Source organism: Panthera uncia (assembly GCF_023721935.1).
Source record: "Panthera uncia isolate 11264 chromosome A1 unlocalized genomic scaffold, Puncia_PCG_1.0 HiC_scaffold_17, whole genome shotgun sequence".
Taxonomy (NCBI): Eukaryota; Metazoa; Chordata; class Mammalia; order Carnivora; family Felidae; genus Panthera; species Panthera uncia.
This window is the reverse complement of record NW_026057577.1, coordinates 141,544,964-141,563,065: the sequence shown is the minus strand read 5'-3', so window position 1 is coordinate 141,563,065 and position 18,102 is coordinate 141,544,964. Positions and strand designations below refer to the sequence as shown.

At 41.0% G+C, this 18,102-nt stretch overlaps 1 protein-coding gene across 1 annotated transcript in view; it reads right to left on the bottom strand.

The window, feature by feature from the left end:
• Positions 1 to 18,102, bottom strand: part of DNAH5 (dynein axonemal heavy chain 5) — a 240,303-nt gene that overhangs the window by 83,260 nt on the left and 138,941 nt on the right. Inside the window, exons 48-53 of the mRNA XM_049648271.1 lie at positions 15,800 to 15,922; positions 15,409 to 15,622; positions 13,783 to 14,006; positions 11,313 to 11,511; positions 8,743 to 8,915; positions 3,462 to 3,592 (exon numbers count right to left, since the gene is read on the bottom strand). Of these exons, the coding sequence (XP_049504228.1) occupies positions 3,462 to 3,592; positions 8,743 to 8,915; positions 11,313 to 11,511; positions 13,783 to 14,006; positions 15,409 to 15,622; positions 15,800 to 15,922 (1,064 nt within the window). The remainder of the gene's footprint in view (positions 1 to 3,461; positions 3,593 to 8,742; positions 8,916 to 11,312; positions 11,512 to 13,782; positions 14,007 to 15,408; positions 15,623 to 15,799; positions 15,923 to 18,102) is intronic.

Sequence of the window (18,102 nt, the reverse complement as noted above, 5' to 3'; positions counted from 1 at the left end):
CTGCCATTGGAATTGTAATGACACCTCACAAATTAATCTAAATGAAGCAATTTCAAGTCTTATTCTTTCGGGTGAGGGACATGCCTCATTACAAATGGTGCCCTCTCGAGGCGCCTGGCTGGCTCCATCGGAAGAGTGGGTGACTCTTGACCTTGGGGTTGTAAATTCGAGCCCTGCATTGGGTGTAGAGAAATTACTTAAATAGTAAAATGTTAAAAAAAGAATGTTGCCCTCTCATCCTCCAACACATCTTTGGGGCCCACATAAAAGAGTTTTCTGAGCAATCAGTACACAGTAGGAGACTAGCTGGAAACACAGAATATCACACTCTAAATCTTCTTTCACGATGAAAAGCAATCCTTTAGTGGAAGTCAGCCTGCAATCATGAAATATTAGAGAGGTCCCAGTACAGGGCAGCCCATTACCACCAAAAGTAAAAATAAAGATCTTCCAATCCTAGAGATTCAGACTTACTGAATTATTATTTGAAATTTTTTGTCATTAAATAAACTCAGAGTTCAAAGCACAAGAGCAAATGGCCGTCTGATTTTTTTTAAAGCTACTAAATATTTAACTTCTATACTCTGTGCTTTTTGATCATCTAAACCCTAAATCCTAGAACCAGAAATCCCACTACCAGGCATCAATATTTTAAGAAAATGTCTAGAGAAGTGAGATCTGAGAGATTAGAAAAGAATTTCAAAGATGCAGTTCCCCATTAGAGAGAGAGACAGAGAGGAAAAAAAAAAAAAAAAATACCTCATCCCAGCTTCTCCTGACTTGGAAAAACTTCCAGTCCAGTCCCCTGGATCAAGGGCCCGCTGCCTCAAATAATGACCTGAGCCTTCTTACAAATGTCTGTGTTTCCAGAATGTGAGGCTCTTGCTTCCTGATTCTTGGCCACATAGCTATGCAGAGGTGTAGGCAGTAAGATGGCCTCTTGAAGGCAATGGGAAGGCTAGCAGGCCTTGGCCCTCCTTTCCATTAGTAACAGAGCGTTCCCACTATGACATGCAGAGGAACTAATTTATCACAGAGAGAGGAGGTGCAAGATATTTTTCCTGAGGCATTGCGACACAAAGCCCAGCCAGACCAGAAACCAGAAATACTGTTGGTTAATTCCCAGGTAGATCTGGGATTTCCCACAAGTGATAGAGTCTCCACTGTAAGATAGGCTAATACTATATGCCCTGCTAACCCATAAAGCTCTTTTAAAGACCAAATTAGCCTAGGCATATAAAAGTGCTTTGAAAACTGTACAGTTTTAAATAAATGTTGGGAACAAAAATCTCAGAGTCCAGGGGTACCTGGGTGGCTCAGTCGGTTAAATATCTGACTCTTGACTTTGGCTCAGTTCATGATCTCAAGGTTTGTGAGATTGAGCCCTGCATAGGGCTCTGTGCTGACAGAGTGGAACCTGCTTAGGATTCTCTCTCTCCTTCTGTCTCTGCCCCTCCCCTCACATTCTCTCTCTCTGTCTCTCAAGATAAATAAATAAACAACATTAAAAAAAAAAATCTCAGAGCCCAGTCTCTTTCCTGTATAGGATATCACTTATCAAATTCTGCTTCTATCCAAACTAGAACAATTATACACAAGGCAATTAGAATTATTTCTCTCTGTCCTAGTACTTGAAAACAAAATAAAAACAAAAAACAAAAAACAAAACAAAACAAAAACCAGCAATCTTTTAGATTTATTCTCCAAGCAGAAGCCTATAATCTGAACCAAATGGAAAGTGTAACAACAACACATGAATATCTGGGCCTTAAACCCAGTGTTTAATCATTTTCGATCTTTGCCCTAGTAGATATCTATAGGCCTCCATCAGTAAGACAGATGGGTACACTTTGCCCTACTGGGCCAAACCAAAACTCTAGAGCAACGCCCAAAAGGCAAGACTTCCTAGTCCCACGCCTACAGGTTAACCTCTTATAATTTTCAGCCCAACTAAACTTCGCAAACTGGCCTCCTGTTTCTCATCTTGGTTAATCCTGAAATTCAGCCCCTTTGAATCACCCCTGCTTTTCTCTTCATGCTGACTCTTCACTTCCTGGTTCCGCCTGCCCCACACACGTATGTCCGAGAACAACCGTCCCGGGGTTCCCTATCTTGAGGAGGGTTTGCATCAGTGTATGCATCATCTTTCCAAGCCAGAACTAGGATGGACCAAGTCCAATAGTTCAACTTCCCAACGATCTCAAGTCTGTCCTTTTTTCTCCATTCTTACTGCTACCACTCAAGTCCCATTACTTGCCTAGATCCCTGGGACGCCTTATAACTATTCCTGTTTAGCCCCTTCCATCCATTTTCTGTACATACAAACCCATAGGCCCTTCCTAGGGGTAACTCATTAATGGTTTTCTGTTGCTCTAGGATAAAGTCTAAATTCCTTATCATATCTTCAAAGGCCTCCTTTTCTATTCCTTCCCCACTTAGTATCTTATGCTGCACACCCACCCATGTTTTACTTCTTCCAGGGCCTCCATGTGACTTCACATGTGCTGATCTTTTTTGCCTGGAACGTTCTTTATCGTTCCTCTTCTCTGAGATAACTCCTATTCTTATTCAGGTTTCCATCTTTTCCTCCAGAAAGCCTTTTCTGACCATCCCCTACACTAGGTTAGGAGTCCCTCCCTCATGTTTCAATAGGAGCTGGTCTGCATTTATTTCTTTCTCATAGATAGCACCTACATACGACAGCTTATTTTTTTCTATTTTTTTTAAAGTTTATTTATTCTTCAGAGAGAGAGAGAGCGTGCAAGCAAATGGGAAAGGGGAAGAGAGTGAAGGAGACACAGAATCCGAAGCAGGCTCCAGGCTCCGAGCTGTCAGCACAGAGCCCGACACGGGGCTCGAGCTGACGAGCTATGAGACCATGACCTGAGCCGAAGCCGGACGCTTCACCGACTGAGCTACCCAGGCGCCCCCTACATACGACACCTTACTGAATGAACTGCTCAGGTGCCTGACCCCTTGACTACTGTAGGCTCTGTGATGACACGAGGCTGACTTGCCATGTGCTCCCTAGCACCTAGCCAGTGCCTGGTGCATAGCTGGTGTTCAACAAATATTTTTAAATGTACGAATAAATGAATAAACACAAATTTTTCAGTTATTTTTCTAGTTTGTTAACATTCTTGAAACCTGAATTAACACCTAGTAGGGAGAAGTTTCTTCTGAAATACACCAAAAGGAATACAGGTAACACTCATGGCATGCATAAGTGCAGGGGGGCAGCTATTTACAACGAGAGGCTGAAATATCTCAAAAGCCAATTATTAATGTGAAAATTTCACATCTACAACAAAGGTTGAAAGGGGACAATGATAACTCAACATTTAAGAGGGAAAATGATTATGATTCCTTACGTTTGAGAAAAACGCATTCTAAACTCAAGTGGCCTCTGAGAACCGGCTATCAAAATCCATTTCAGGTTAATTACAGTGAAAGCTTGTTACCTTGTCAGAGTGATCTGGAAGGAAGTATAGCCAGCAATGAACGAAGCCAACCTCGTCAGGCTCTGCTTTCCTGATCCGCCCACCCCCACCAGGAGGGCATTTCCCCGGGGCGTGCCAATGACACGTGAGATCTAGAATGCGGAATAGAAAAGACACAGATCATTGTTCAACATGTAAATATTCCATTTTTTCCTCTTTACGCAAAAGAAGCATTTGGGAAGCCATATGTGTCTCAGGATCGGAATGGAGAAAGACGCTGGCTGGATGAAGGACAGCATTTCTGAAATAGAATGGTGTTTGAAGAGTACCAGACAGGGCATATGTTGGAAGTGCCTTTGGGAAACAACAGGAGACGAGTACAGAGAAGTCAGCTGAAGTCCCTCTTTGGCCTGCTCTGGGTTTTAAAGAAAAGAAGTCGAGGAGGCTTGGATGTTTCCTTTCAGTCTCCCAACCTAACACAATGGGACAGGAAAGAGACTGAAATTTCAAGACAATGTATATCCTTGGAATACAGAAGAGTTGATTAGAATATCTTCCACATTTGAACAATGGCAGAGCATTTAAATCGAACGGAAGAAAATTTCCAAAATGTGGCATTGGTGATGGAATTTTGAAGAGGAAGATGACAAGGAGGAGGAAGAGGAAGAAGAAGAAGAGGAGGAGGAGAAAGAGGAGGAAGGAGGGGAGAGAAGGAGGAGAGAGAGAGAGAGAGAGAGAGAGAGAGCGAGTGGGGTAGGGGCAGAGAGAGAGGGCAACACAGAATCCAAAGCAGGCTCCAGGCTCTGAGCTGTCAGCATGGAGCCTCACACGGGGCTGGAACTCACGAACCGTGAGACATCGTGACCTGTGCCAAAGTCAGACGCTTAACCAACTGAGCCACCCAGGTGTTCAGAAGCCCATGTTTCTTTAGCTTTATTGTTACTGATGAATTGCTTACACCATCAGGCTTCCAACACCCCCACAGAGGGGATTCAGTGTAGGATTCTCCTGGATGCTTTTTTCTCTTTACATGATAACTACTTCTCTTTCCGACCTAACTGCAGTCTGAGCCTGGGGTATTGGTGTGATACCCACTTTTCTGTAGACTAATGATAATGAGAATGGGGCTGAGACAGATCACCTCTATGTGGCTGGGGTAACCTGGAATTAGCAATATGTTGACGAACATATTGGTAAACATCCTTTCTCAGGATTACCTCCTGTGGCAGGGGCTACACTTTATTCCTGTTGGGACTACTCTTTTTTTCTTTGTATTCAGATATAATAAAATTCTGGGACTACTCGTGGCTGTTGGATTATTTCTCCCAATGTAGTGTGAGCCCCTGGAAAGGAAGATCATGTTCATGTCTCTGTTGTGGACCTGAGAGCCTGTGGCATGGGTGGGTGGCACACTGGTCCTTCCAGGCTCCTACTCAGTTGTAGGCAGGGGAGTTGTTGTAGGCAGGTAAGGAACAGTACTGGCAAGAATGATTTTGCTGCTGTCTATTCATGTTCTTTCCGTGGTACTACTTCAAGAGGCACAGATAAGGCAGGTAAGGGGCTACTGAAAGCCACACTGGAATCTTCTGTGTCTTTCCTTGGTTAATATTTTTCAAATATATATCTTTTGTCCTAACCATTTCCTTCCGTTGGTGTTGGTGAATATATTAAGGGTTGAAATAATTGTTGATAATTAGGTACTGGGAACCTCCACCCAATATCTTTTCCTGAAACCAGCCTAGATCTTACATTACAACATTCCATTCGCAGTTTCTAGCACACGTTAAACCCTCAAACCGCATACGACAAACGAACATATACATGAATAAATAAGTAGAAGGGTTTAAAAGAGATTCAAAAACTCACACCCTAGAATACAAAAAGAAATAAAGGAGAAAACACAGTCAAATAGGACCTTCAAATGGTACTATCTTTCTCTTACTCTATAGATTGTGAGATAAAACTATTCATTTTTCAATTCCTTTAGCAAATAGTTTAAAAATTAGCAATGCCCAGCCTGCCCCGCAGGTGCTCATGTGCTAGCAGAGGAGAGAGACCTGCTAACAGAAACGTGGGGATGTACCACGCTGCATGTGGAAACAGGTAAAAATGGCGGCAAATGAAACAGTGCTGCTGGGCAAAGGCAACTCTCAGGTGTGGAGCTGGAGCGTGATCTGGATCTTGAAAGATAACTACGAGTCTCCTACAAAGAAGTGGGCAGGCCAGGCAGGAGTTGGGCTACGTTTTAAGAAGAGGGGCTGAGGTGCACAAAGTCTCAGAGTCGACAAAAGGCCTGGGGTATCCCTAGGAGGTGGGAACTTCAGTACTAGGTCCAGAAACATCAGGAGATGAGGCAGCAAAGGGTTGGCTAGGGCCTCAATGGGGACTTGGTTAAATTCCAATCCCATTTATCAAGAATCTCAAGCGTGCCTATTCTCCGTCCTGTGAATACTGAAGTGAATAAACTGGGTGCCCCACACTCACAAGCTTGCTGCCCAGCAGGGAAGACAAACACAAAACACACAACACAGATAAATTCCACACGACGGGGCACATGTTGGGAATGCACGTGCGTGAAGTTGTCTGGAAGAAGGGTGCGTTTCATCATGGGTAGCTGATTTTTCTTGATTACATGCTAAGCTGAGCATAAGCCACAAGCTAGAGTGCTAGGCAGGGCGAGACCACAAAAAACCACACACGTCATGGTTCAAATCTTAACCAAAAAGGCAAAAGAGCTGTCACAGAGATATTCTCTGTTTTGAAAGAAAATCATTATTTTATTTTATTTTATTTTATTTTGAGAGAGAGAGAGAATGGGGGAGGGGAGAGAGAGAATCTTAAGCACAGAGCCTGATGCAGGGCTCAATCTCCCAACCCTGAGATCATGACCTGAGCCAAAATCAAGAGTCGGATGCTTAAGCAACTGAGCTACCCAGGAGCCCAGAAGAAATCATTAGTTTACTGAAGAAAGGGACTAAGAAATATGCCTGGTCTCATATCACATCCTGTTTTGCTATAATTTTCATCTTAATTCTATCCTGTAGCTTCTATCACATCTTATCACTAGGTCACATATTTCAAGGCTCACATCAATGTGACACTTTGGATGTATTGTCCACAGGAAACAAGCAGGTAGAAGAGAGGGTCAGCCTAGGAGACTGTGAGGAATGGAGCATCTTAGCTCAAAAACTCCAGTCAGGAATTCTTCAGCCAATTCAAGAGCAGACACAAGAGCCTGAGAGAGAAACTGAGGCAAACAGTCAAAGACCCTGTGCTGAGTCACCTGTGCCTCAAATGTCATGTGCCCACAATTCTGAAGTGAAGAAATGCTCATCGCTCATACTCATCGCTCACACTCTGTGTTTGAAACACAGAAATGAGACAGTTCTAGAGAACTTATTCAAGCACGAGACTAACAATAGCCTCATTTCTTTTTTTTTTAATATTTTTTAATGTTTATTTATTTCTGAGACAGAGAGAGACAGAGCATGAGTGGGGGAGGGGCAGAGAGAGAGGGGGACACAGAATCCGAAGCAGGCTTCAGGCCCTGAGCTGTCAGCACAGAGCCCGACACGGGGCTCGAACTCACAGACTGCGAGATCATGACTGAGCCGAAGCCGGACGCTCAACCGACTGAGCCACCCAGGCGCCCCAACAATAGCCTCATTTCAATCTGAGCCATTATGAAATCCTAGGCCAGTCAGATTTTGTCCCCAAGAGACGTTAGTTATGAAGTTGCTTTTGGTATCATTTTCTTTTTTTCTTCTTCTTCCTTTTAATCATTAAATATGACAGACTATCATTATTTATATTTGGAAGGATATCTGTGCTCATAATTCAATACAGATGTCTCAGATTCTGAGTATTCTAAGTGTCCAAGCTAAATGCCTTCATGCAGGGGGCGACGGGGGCAGCAGTGGGGGTGGGGGGGTACCCAACCCAGACCAACCTCTCCGTCTTCCTCCCTCTTCCTGATGTCCTGGAGCCTTCCCCACCCTCTTCTGCTTTCAGAGGCAGGGTCGTCTAGATGAACTCTAGATTCAGTAATTATGAGAGGAGACAATTTGCAATTATAAGGTTGCTCCTCATGATTAAACCTAAGCAATGGGATTCAGCCTCAAGCTGTCCTTTAGTTTCTAACTGAAAGGATGTAATCTGAGAAAGAAGTTGACATCAACAAAGTGAGAATATCAGCAACAGATTTAAAATGGCATTATCTTGGGGCACCTGGGTGGCTCAGTCGGTTAAGCATCCAGCTCTTGATTTGGGCTCAGGTCATGATCTCAGGGTCGTGAGATCAAGCCCTCCATGGGGCTCCTTGCTGAGCATGAAGCCTGCTTAAGATTCTCAAGCCCTCTCCCTCTGCCCTTCCCCCACTCACACACTTGCCCACACTCAAATAAATAAATAAATAAATAAATACAATAAAATGGGATTATCTACCACCACAAATAAATTAGATCACATAAGTTATCAAGTAAATAATATATTTTGTTTCCAGTCTTTGAAAATCAACTATCTTAGGAAGAGATACTGAATGACCCCTATGACAAAGCAGAAAGGAAGATGTACTTTCCTGGTAAATTTCATTCTAGCAAAATTTTCACCCAGCTCAAAGTCAATTGTTCATGCAGCATTTTCTTATTATCATTTCTAACTGTGGTGAAATACATGTGACCTAAAACTTCCCATCTTGACCATTAGGCATATCGGTTGCATAATCGGTCATTAGGCAACCACCACAAAAACTCTTCATCCTGCAAAAGTGAAACTCTGTACCACTAAACACTCCCCACTCTCCCTATCCCTACACCCCTGGCGATCACCATTCTACTTTCTTGTCTCTATGGATTCGACTATCCTAGGTACCTCAGACAACTGGAATCATCCAGTGTTTGCCCTTCTGTGACTAGCTTATGTCACCAAGCATAATGTCTTCAGAGCTTTTTACAGCTCTCCTTTGCATAATGCAACAAATAAGCAGACTTTCTGCCTGTGCTTTGAACTCAGATGTCAACCACATTCATTCTACGGAGTGAAAACATTGAGCTGGAAGCTGTGTAGCAACACTGAATAAGATTATATCACACGCTGGAAGTCTACATGCTCTGATTTTCAGGCTGATTTTCCACCTATAGGGGTCACATGCTGCGGTTTCGAAATTAAACTGGACTCCAACATTGAGTTTATTTCTTACATTGAATATTCTCTTAGGAGATGAAAACAAAAGAGGGGAAAAAATTCTGGTTTGAAGCCCCACGTCCGTCACTTTGGGGAGGTGTTACTGGGTGTGACCACTGACCTTGACTAAGTGAACCATGGCATCGTCGAAGAACACCAAATCCATGCCGGTGCCACGGATGCTCTCGTTATACAGCTGCAGGAACATAGTCAAACGCTTCTTTAGGTGATCAAAAGATTCAATTGGCTCATAAATTTTGGGCATTTCAGCATCAGCCTCGTCAGATGTTTCACCTAGGGAGTTGGGGGAACAATTCAATTGTTTCCTCAAACTGCCAGACTTTACTACTTCCTTCAACCTAAAATAATACACTCATAACTCTACAATTTAACACTGAACAATACTGACTTTCACCCAAATGCCATAGTATATATATTTTTAGAAAAGAAAAAAAGCAAACAATAGTAAAAACATTGGAATTTTTGTGGTCATATGCAAACTTAGTTCCTTTCTGCCTAGAAAAGGCCAATTTCAAATAATGTAATATATATTGAATTTAATTTGAATCCATAATTGAATATTGGCATTTCAATGAACCTTCCGGGAATATTCACTTCATGGACAAAATGAAGGTCAGAAAAACAGGGATTTAGTGTAAAAAATCAGCAAGAGAGATGAAGACTTAAAAGAATTTTTTAATAAGATGAAAAGAAAAAAGTCATTGCATTTGCTCAGGAAATTCTTATGATTCAGGAGTTTCAGGTTAGCGGCAAAGATAGAGTGAATTTTAGGGAACGGAGGTAGAGGGTTGAGAGAAAACAGAATAATGATTTCCTAAATAAACATATTGAATTGTGTCACTGGGAAAAGATTATTGAAATCAATATGCTTTTTTAAAAATTAGAAACACATAATATACCAGGTTAACACTTTTCCATCTTTGACTATAAGGCATAATGCCAAAGGAAAGCTAAATGAGGCCTCTGGAAGTTTACCATTGGTTCACATTAGTAACAGGAAAAAGAGTGACACCTGAGTTGAATATGCCAGTAACAACTTAGAAATTCACTGGGAACTAGAAGAGAGAGTGGATCTTCCAAATCTAATAGTACATAATTATTGTCAATTGACCTTGTCCTAATATAATAGTATATTAACCTTTTTATAACAAAGCGAGAAAATTGATTTAACATAGCCGTGAAGATTGGCTTATTTGCAAAGCCCTCGCTAATTAAATTTCAATAGTCACTTCACCTTTTTTTTTTTTATAAATGTTCAACTCAAGCTTTGAGAAACAAAGCGCTTTGAATCAACAAAGGTCATGTGTTTGCCTCCCACACACCCGCCCAGCAAAAGTGCCCCAGTTGTGCTTTGCTGCCTGGAAACCATAATCTAATTATTGAGCCTTCTGAATTAGAGGAAATAAAAGACATAAATTTTTATTATTTACCCTTCTGAATTAGAGCAAATGAGATACATAAATTCTAATTTTAAATGCTCTTACACCTACAGGATTTTTGTACGTGTGTGACCTGATTTCAAGTAAAATGTGTCCGCTTCTTTCTGTGGAAGGATCCTTCCAACTGCATAGCTAGCAGTAAACTGCCTTTTGCAAGTGTCACTCGGGAACTTTTGATAGATCACACACATCCTTATCAAATCTGGAAAGGGGCTGCCTAGTCACTTTCAACCATTCAGAAGACATAAATAGCATGTGTTTAAATATGGAAATTAACTTAAAATTCACTTCCAGTATTTTTTTTAAAAAAAGGTAATTAAATGAAAGAGAAATAGTCTACTTACACTCAGTTATTTCTGAAGGAAAAAAGAAATTGGAGCACTAGCTCTTTGCATAAGAAGAGAAGCAATATATCTCTCAATTTTGCACAGAACCATAACCACGAAAGCTTATGGCCACATCACCCACCTCTTTCCCATTAGATTCAATGGCTTTCTCGGGTATTTGAGGCTTTTCTAATTTCAACACTCGGGATGACCCAAATAACAATTACAGGAAAACCACGGACTGCGAGTACCCTGTTCTGTGAGTGTTCTGCGAGATTAGCAAACATTTCTAATGAATTTTATCTTGATAAACAAGCGATGTCTTGCAATATGAGCAGTACGTGTCGCCGAATGTCACATGACCTCAACCGAGCCAATGGTTCTTGACATTCTCTTTGACATACGAGTGCTTTGGATTACAAGCACGTTTCCGGAACGAATTATGTTCATAAACCAAGGTTTTTGCTACCTTCCATTCGGCAGACTGCCAAGCCACTCTGCAGATAATATTTCATTTATTTCCCGCAGTGCCCCATGACGCATATATTACTATTTCCATTTTCCTAAGGGAGGAGAATGAGGTTCAAGTCCAGAGAGTCATCCAGCTAACGTGTGGTAGATCCCTTCCACAAACGTACCACTGTGTGACAGCTACAAATCCTGGGCACTTTCTTCTACCTTATCCTGCCTCCTAAATCTACTTTATATGCAGGATTGAGAGGTATAAAAAATAGTTAATCTTTGAGCTCCATCAGTAGCCACGCATTCTGTATTTATTGAGCAACTACTATGTCCCAGGCTTGTTTCAGTAAACTTTCCTAGCCAGAAACTCAACATCCCTAACCTGAACCTTCTGTCTTCAAGTATCCCTTTGGGGAATTTCCAATTCTGCTTCACATCTTTACCTGTCACTTCAGGTGCATCCCTCAGGAAATCCACAAAATAAGCATCAGATCCACAGTCCACCAAGGGTTTTTTCTCTTCACCAAACTCCTCCTCCACCAAACGTACTAAAGCCTTATCAAACCAGGTCACATCACTGGAAACCGTGAAACGATCAGCTACAACACGTTTACACTCATGCTTCCACAGCCTTAACAGATCCTGTTGAAAACAGAATTAAAATGTGTTATTCGTTCCTATTTGCCATAGTTGGGAATCAAATTGACAAAATTATAGAGCACCATCCTTCCTGATCTAAGATGCTACATTTTAAAAACTAAAGGTTAGGGGCACCTGGGTGGCTCAGTTGGTTAAGCCTCCAACTTCGGTTCAAGTCATGATCTCGAGGTCCATGAGTTCGAGCCCCACGTGGGACTTGATAGCTCAGAGCCTGGAGCCTGTTTTGGATTCTGTGTCTCCCTCTCTCTCTGCCCCTCCCCCGCTCAGGCTCTCTCTCTCTCTCTCTCTCTCTCTCTCTCGCTCTCACTCTCTCTCTCAGAAATAAATAAACATTAAAAACATTTTTAAAAAAATTAAAACTTAAGGTTAAAACATACTTCATTTCAGGGTGCCTGGTTGGCACGGTCAGTTAAACATCCAACTTTGACTCAGGTCATGATCTTGATCTTGTGGCTGGTGAGTTTGAGCCCCACATCAGGCTCTTTGCTGTCAGAGTACAGCCCTCTTTGGATCCTCTGTCCCCCTCTCTTTCTGCACCTCCCCAACCCGCACACACACTCTCACTCTTTCTCTTTCTCTCAAAAAATACACTTAAAAAAAAGTATTTTATTTCAAGTTGGTCTAATCAAGTATATCAAATAGAGTAGTGTCTATTCATGTTCAGTCTTTACATTAAAATGAAAACAAACCTAGACAAATCACTAAAATGACTCTGATTAACCAACAAGGTAATATGCTACATAAAAGTCTTAAACCTGTGATAAATTAGTCTGTTTGGATAAGACACCTACATTCACGTGGCCAGATCAGAAAATAAAATGTAGTGTATAAACAATTTTCACATACATAACTATTAGAAGGGTATGTTTACTTAACACGATGTGAAGGAAATTTGCAGCAAGTCTGGATTATCTGAACAAAACAATCACCTAGTCTATGTAATCCAAGGCGCAAAGTTCATTGGAAGTTGAGGATATTAATTGCTCAATACACTTGCTTCTATAGCAAGTTCATCTGATATGAAAGACTGGTGGAAATTTGTGAGCTTGCTAACATTTTGCAGGTTAGGGGGTTTTTAAGCTATTATATTACTAATGATAAAATGCTATTGGTTATATTTGGTTACCAAAATTTAAAAGGAATTTAGTAAAATATATTCAATGACTCAGTTAATTAAGACAGAAGTTCATGACAACATCAATTGCTGGAAATATTTATGATGATTTCAAGTAAGCATCAAAATCTGGCTACTCAAAAAATCATATTGGGGAACTGCATTCTGCATGGCCACTAATGTGTCAATGACTTTGAGGGGAAAAAAAAACAATATAAAATGTTCCCTGCTGCTAAAATTATTTTCTGTTCTCTGTAACAAGGAAAGTGAGTTTTCCCCAAAACGTCTTTCTTTGGAGTCAGCCATGTGGTTACCTACTTTGTGAGCATCTGGGGCAAAGCTGGGGTTTTTTTTTTATAGTCACTACTCAATATGCCTAGTGATGGTTTGTTTGATATCTCAATTGTTCCTGTGTATTGATGTGGACAAATCCCTAAAGCCAATTTGCTTAATTACCTTCTCCATTCCATAAAAAGCTAAAAGGGAAGCCAATATTACCTTAGCCTGAGCACACAGGCCATGCTTTGGAATTTTTCCATAATGTTTCTAGTTTGAAGAGAATTCTTTTAATGCTAGGAACTGTTATATTCAAGTGTGTGTACAAATGCTCATTTCTCAGCCAAATGGACTTTCTACTTTTCTGCCTCTTCTTAATTATGCCAATATACATAATTGTTTTAGTTCATCTAGTTACACGGAAAAGAAAGATCGTGGATGATTAACAACAAAATGGTCTCTTCAATTTTGAGTGTTTATAAAGATAATTACTTTTTTAAAGCTAAGATGTCAAGTTTAAAATATGGAGACTATTACATAATAAAATCAATACTGATTCTTTCCATTATTTAGTATAAGAAAAATATAATGGGAAAATAAGATCAATTGTTTACTTTATTCCATTCATTAGAAAATAACTATGTATACTATTTCCTTAAGTATAAATTTAATTGGAATTTTTTAAAAGAAACTTCCTGATGTACTTTTCCCTTATTTATGTTAGTTGAAAGGCAGAAAAAAAATGCATGCTAAAACATCCCAAAATATTTCATCATCCCACTAAACATTACATTACGAATAACAGTTTAGGGAATAGAATAAATAACGATGCCATTTATTTTCTCCTCTTATATTTCACTTACATCTGGTTCCTTGATAACCTCTGAGGTGGTGTTCAGCATTCCCTGCCAGATCCTAGAAAGATCTCGAAGGTTAAACACATAATGGAATTTTGCAGGGGTAGGGAGCATTTTCATCTTGGTCATCTGCCACAGTCGACGTGTCAGGGGGACCAATTTCTTTACTGAATCTCTCACGCCATCTGAGAAGCCCCTCTGACTGCAATAGTGGCCTACCCCAATCACACCTGAAAGGGGAAAAAAGTCGTAACATTCTGAGTGATGGTTCAAGTCAGTGAAATTAAAATGGAAAACATTATACTATAGAGTTTGCACAATTATTATACACAGTATAAGCGATGACCACATATCAAAGAAATTTACATTCGTGTTCTCTTATTTTTTTAATCTAAAAAATAGATATAGGCTCAAGGAAGTTAGCATCCAAATACTGAAAAGTTGGTTAAGAAACACTACTGAAAACTCTAGGTAAATGAATTCAATATTATTAAGTGGGTGACGTTACATATATAAAGGTGCTTTCGAAAGACATAAGGAAAAGGGAGGTGCCGGGAACCCTTAAGATTTCTCCATTCTACTGTTGCCTTTCCAAGCATTACAAAATATTTTAATTTGCTTTGTGTGTAAAACTTTCTAGGCAAAAAAAGAATAATTAAAATTGATTAGAGTCTTTTTTCTTCTGGTCCATTGTAATTTTCCCAGGTTTAGACAATTCACATATCACTTGGTTTCCAAACTTTTGCCCACTATCATGATTGAAGGCAGATATGGCCAAACCCCACTAGCCCAGGGTCCTGAGATGACATTCTAGTCTGCCAGAAATTAATTAGGGTATCCTAATGCATTTTCTCTCAGGAGTAGTTTCAGAAATGGTAAGTTAACACCTAACACAATGCGTACATAACTTTACACTCTTTTTCTGCAAAGAGAAGCTACAAAACCAACTATAAACTCTTTTCATTATTCAGTTTGACAATCATAGTTATCTCCTGGGCTAGTGCCGATATAGATATAGATATAGAGATAGAGATAGAGATAGAGATAGAGATAGATATGTAGATATGTAGATATATAGTGTTTATCTATATAGATATATAGTGTTTATCTCCTGGGCTAGATATTATTTCCGAAATACTACATATTTAATCAATCAGTAACTTATTACAATCCTGCAAATTACTTTGATGATCAGACTCTGGCTAATCTCTGCTATGGGCAAAATTATTGCTTTGGCCAAAATCATTACGTGGCTTGGTTAAAGTCTCAGCCACATACACTTTTGGCATGGTAGTCTATCAATCGGACCTGAAATAGGTATATCCATGAGGAAAAAATCTCATCATCTTCACATTCATTTAATGTTTAGCCTCCTTGGTTAAGAAGCTGGCAACAGTCACTTTAAGAAAAACAAAGGTAGAAAGGATCTACCTAGGCACCCAATTCACTACATATATATAAAAATTCCTTATATAAACAAAATCCTGATATAAACACTACTTGAGGGTACATGGTAAAAAGGACTGAAGAGCCACCCAATGCCCCTTCTGTGTTGACCTCTGGGCAGATATCTTCTCAGTGGAATGCAAGTAGGTATTACTCCCTCCCCGTGCCCCACTGACACCATTTTACCAAAGATCTTGTCCATGGAAGCATCAGAAGGCAACGTGCAGTTGAATATAGAGAACTGTCTTTTGAGTCTTTGGGGAATATCATTGCGTCCACCCCCAGGATGGATCATGGCTGCCAAAAATTGGATGTCCACAATGCTGGTAAACTCCCCAGGCTTCTCCAGGTTATAAAACCCATTCTGTTCCATCAGCTGTCGTACTATCTCATTAGTAACCTAAGAAAGACAACGTTCAGAATTTAAAGGTCACTCCTTTACATCCCAGAAGCTAATGCCTTGATGTTGCCAAATAATGGAATTTCTTGGAATTCAGTAACAGCATATTGAAAAAGTAGAAAAATATTTACTCATCAACGTTGAGTTGACATAAAGTGTGCAATGGAATCAATATACCTGATCGCCCCACTCATTGATTACTGGCATATTCACATCATCAATAAAAACAGTCATCTTCTTTCCCGCAGGAGGGCCATACGTTGTACCCATGCGTTTATCCACATAGCTCTCTATTGTCCTCTGCAAAACAAGAAAGCCAACAGAAAGATTTGTGAAAATATACCCTAAGACACGGTGAATGGTTTTTAAGATCTAGGGACATTTGAATTGACAGGAATTACTCACAAACACCCCCCAAAACTCTCCTTAATTCCGGAAACCAGGGCATGAAGTGCCTCAAGTGTCTTGCATAATGTTCACCTTCGAAAATCTGCTTTAATTTTGGAGTACATGAAATTCTAATTACTGTAAATTTGGAGTGGGATGAGACTCCTTAGTCTATTCCTAAAGATTTTGTCTCATTGTTCTTATACGGATGACACTGCATTCCCTAGCCCCATTATTCGAAGAATTTAGCCCTTCTAAAAGTTTCCCTGTAAATCAGGGACAAAATTAAACAGGGCAACGGTCCAAGAAGCTTCCTAGGTCGGTGCTCTGAGCCACACAGCCCGTCCCAATGTGAAGACTGCTCTGTCTCCATTGAGAAGGCCACCCACGGGCTTCTGTAGTGGACACAATCCAGATCCAACGCTTTGGGACAGCTGCAAGCACAGTGAATCACCTCCCACCCCCTGATACAAAATAGCAAACCACGCCCCGCTGGGTCTCTCTCTCATTTCTCCATTCTGAGCTTCTTCTAAAGAAGACTATACTGGGCTCTATTTAAAAACCAAACAAACAAAAATTTTAAAAACCACACTTTTTCCTAGCAATATGAAAAAAGGAGTATTGGGAGAAGTAAGGGAAACCTGGGGAGGGACCCAGACTATCGATCATTTCAAGGGTAGTACTGTGTGGTTTGGAAATCAACCAGTCATTCAAAATGTATGCCCTGAGTAACCAGAGCTAGCACACAAATAAAACAGAAAAGGCTTCACGGTCCTCATGCTCTAGAAGCTCAGTCTTAAAGACCTCGTTCCATACCTACCACTGTAGCAATTTACTGATCCAAGATTTTAAGTTGTGTTAAAGATAATGTACGGGCACCTGGGTGGCTCAGTCGGTTAAGCATCTGACTCTTGATTTCAGCTCAGGTCACGATCCCCTGGCTCATGAGATCAAGCCCTGCGATGGGCTCTGGGCTGACAGTGTGGAGCCTGCTTGGAATTCTCTCTCCCTCTCTCTCTGCCCCACCCCAGATGGTGTGCATGCTCTCTCACTCTCTTTCTCTCTCTCAAAATAAATGAATAAACATTTTAAAAAGATAGTGTATAGGGGCACCTGGGTGGCTCAGTCAGTTAAGCGTCCGACTTCGGCTCGGGTCACGATCTCGCGCTCCGTGAGTTCGAGCCCCGCATCGGGCTCTGTGCTGACTGCTCAGAGCCTGGAGCCTGTTTCGGATTCTGTGTCTCCCTCTCTCTCTGACCCTCCCCCGTTCATGCTCTGTTTCTCTCTGTCTCAAAACTAAATAAACGTTAAAAAAAAAAAATTAAAAAAAAAAAAAAAGATAGTGTATAAATGTAGGAGAAAGTGGAGATACATTGACCCAAAATGCATCCTCCTCCTATCCAAAAAAGCTTACTTATTTCATGATGAAGAGCAAACTAGTTAAAAATGACTTCAATAATCGAAGACACAACCACAAAATAAGGCCAACATAGAAGCAAAAAGTCATATATTTGTCCTTGGAAATCTTTGCAGTTTGGTCATTTCAAATTATAATTTCCCATCACCATTTTAATGAATAAGGGCAAGAGATATGACATTTTTTCACCATTTCCAAATATAAAGATATATAAATATATCACAACTCATTCAATTACAAAGTAAATCTCTCACGACAGCAGTACAATGGCAAAAAGAATTTCCTATTTCCCTGAAATAAAAGCAAGCTGTTTAAAGTAATGAACTGGCGATTATTTGTCGAAAAAGGTTCCGGAAGATGGCGGCGTAGGAGGACGCGGGGCTCACAACGCGTCCTGCCGATCACTTAGATTCCACCTACACCTGCCTAAAGAACCCAGAAAACCGCCAGAGGATTAGCAGAAGGGAGTCTCCGGAGCCAAGCGCAGACGAGAGGCCCACGGAAGAGGGTAGGAAGGGCGGCGAGGCGGTGCGCGCTCCACGGACCGGCGGGAGGGAGCCGGGGCGGAGGGGCGGCTCGCCGGCCAAGCGGAGCCCCCGAGTCTGGCCGGCAAAAGCGGAGGGGCCGGCCGGACTGTGTTCCGACAGCAAGCGCGACTTAGCGTCTGGGAGGTCAG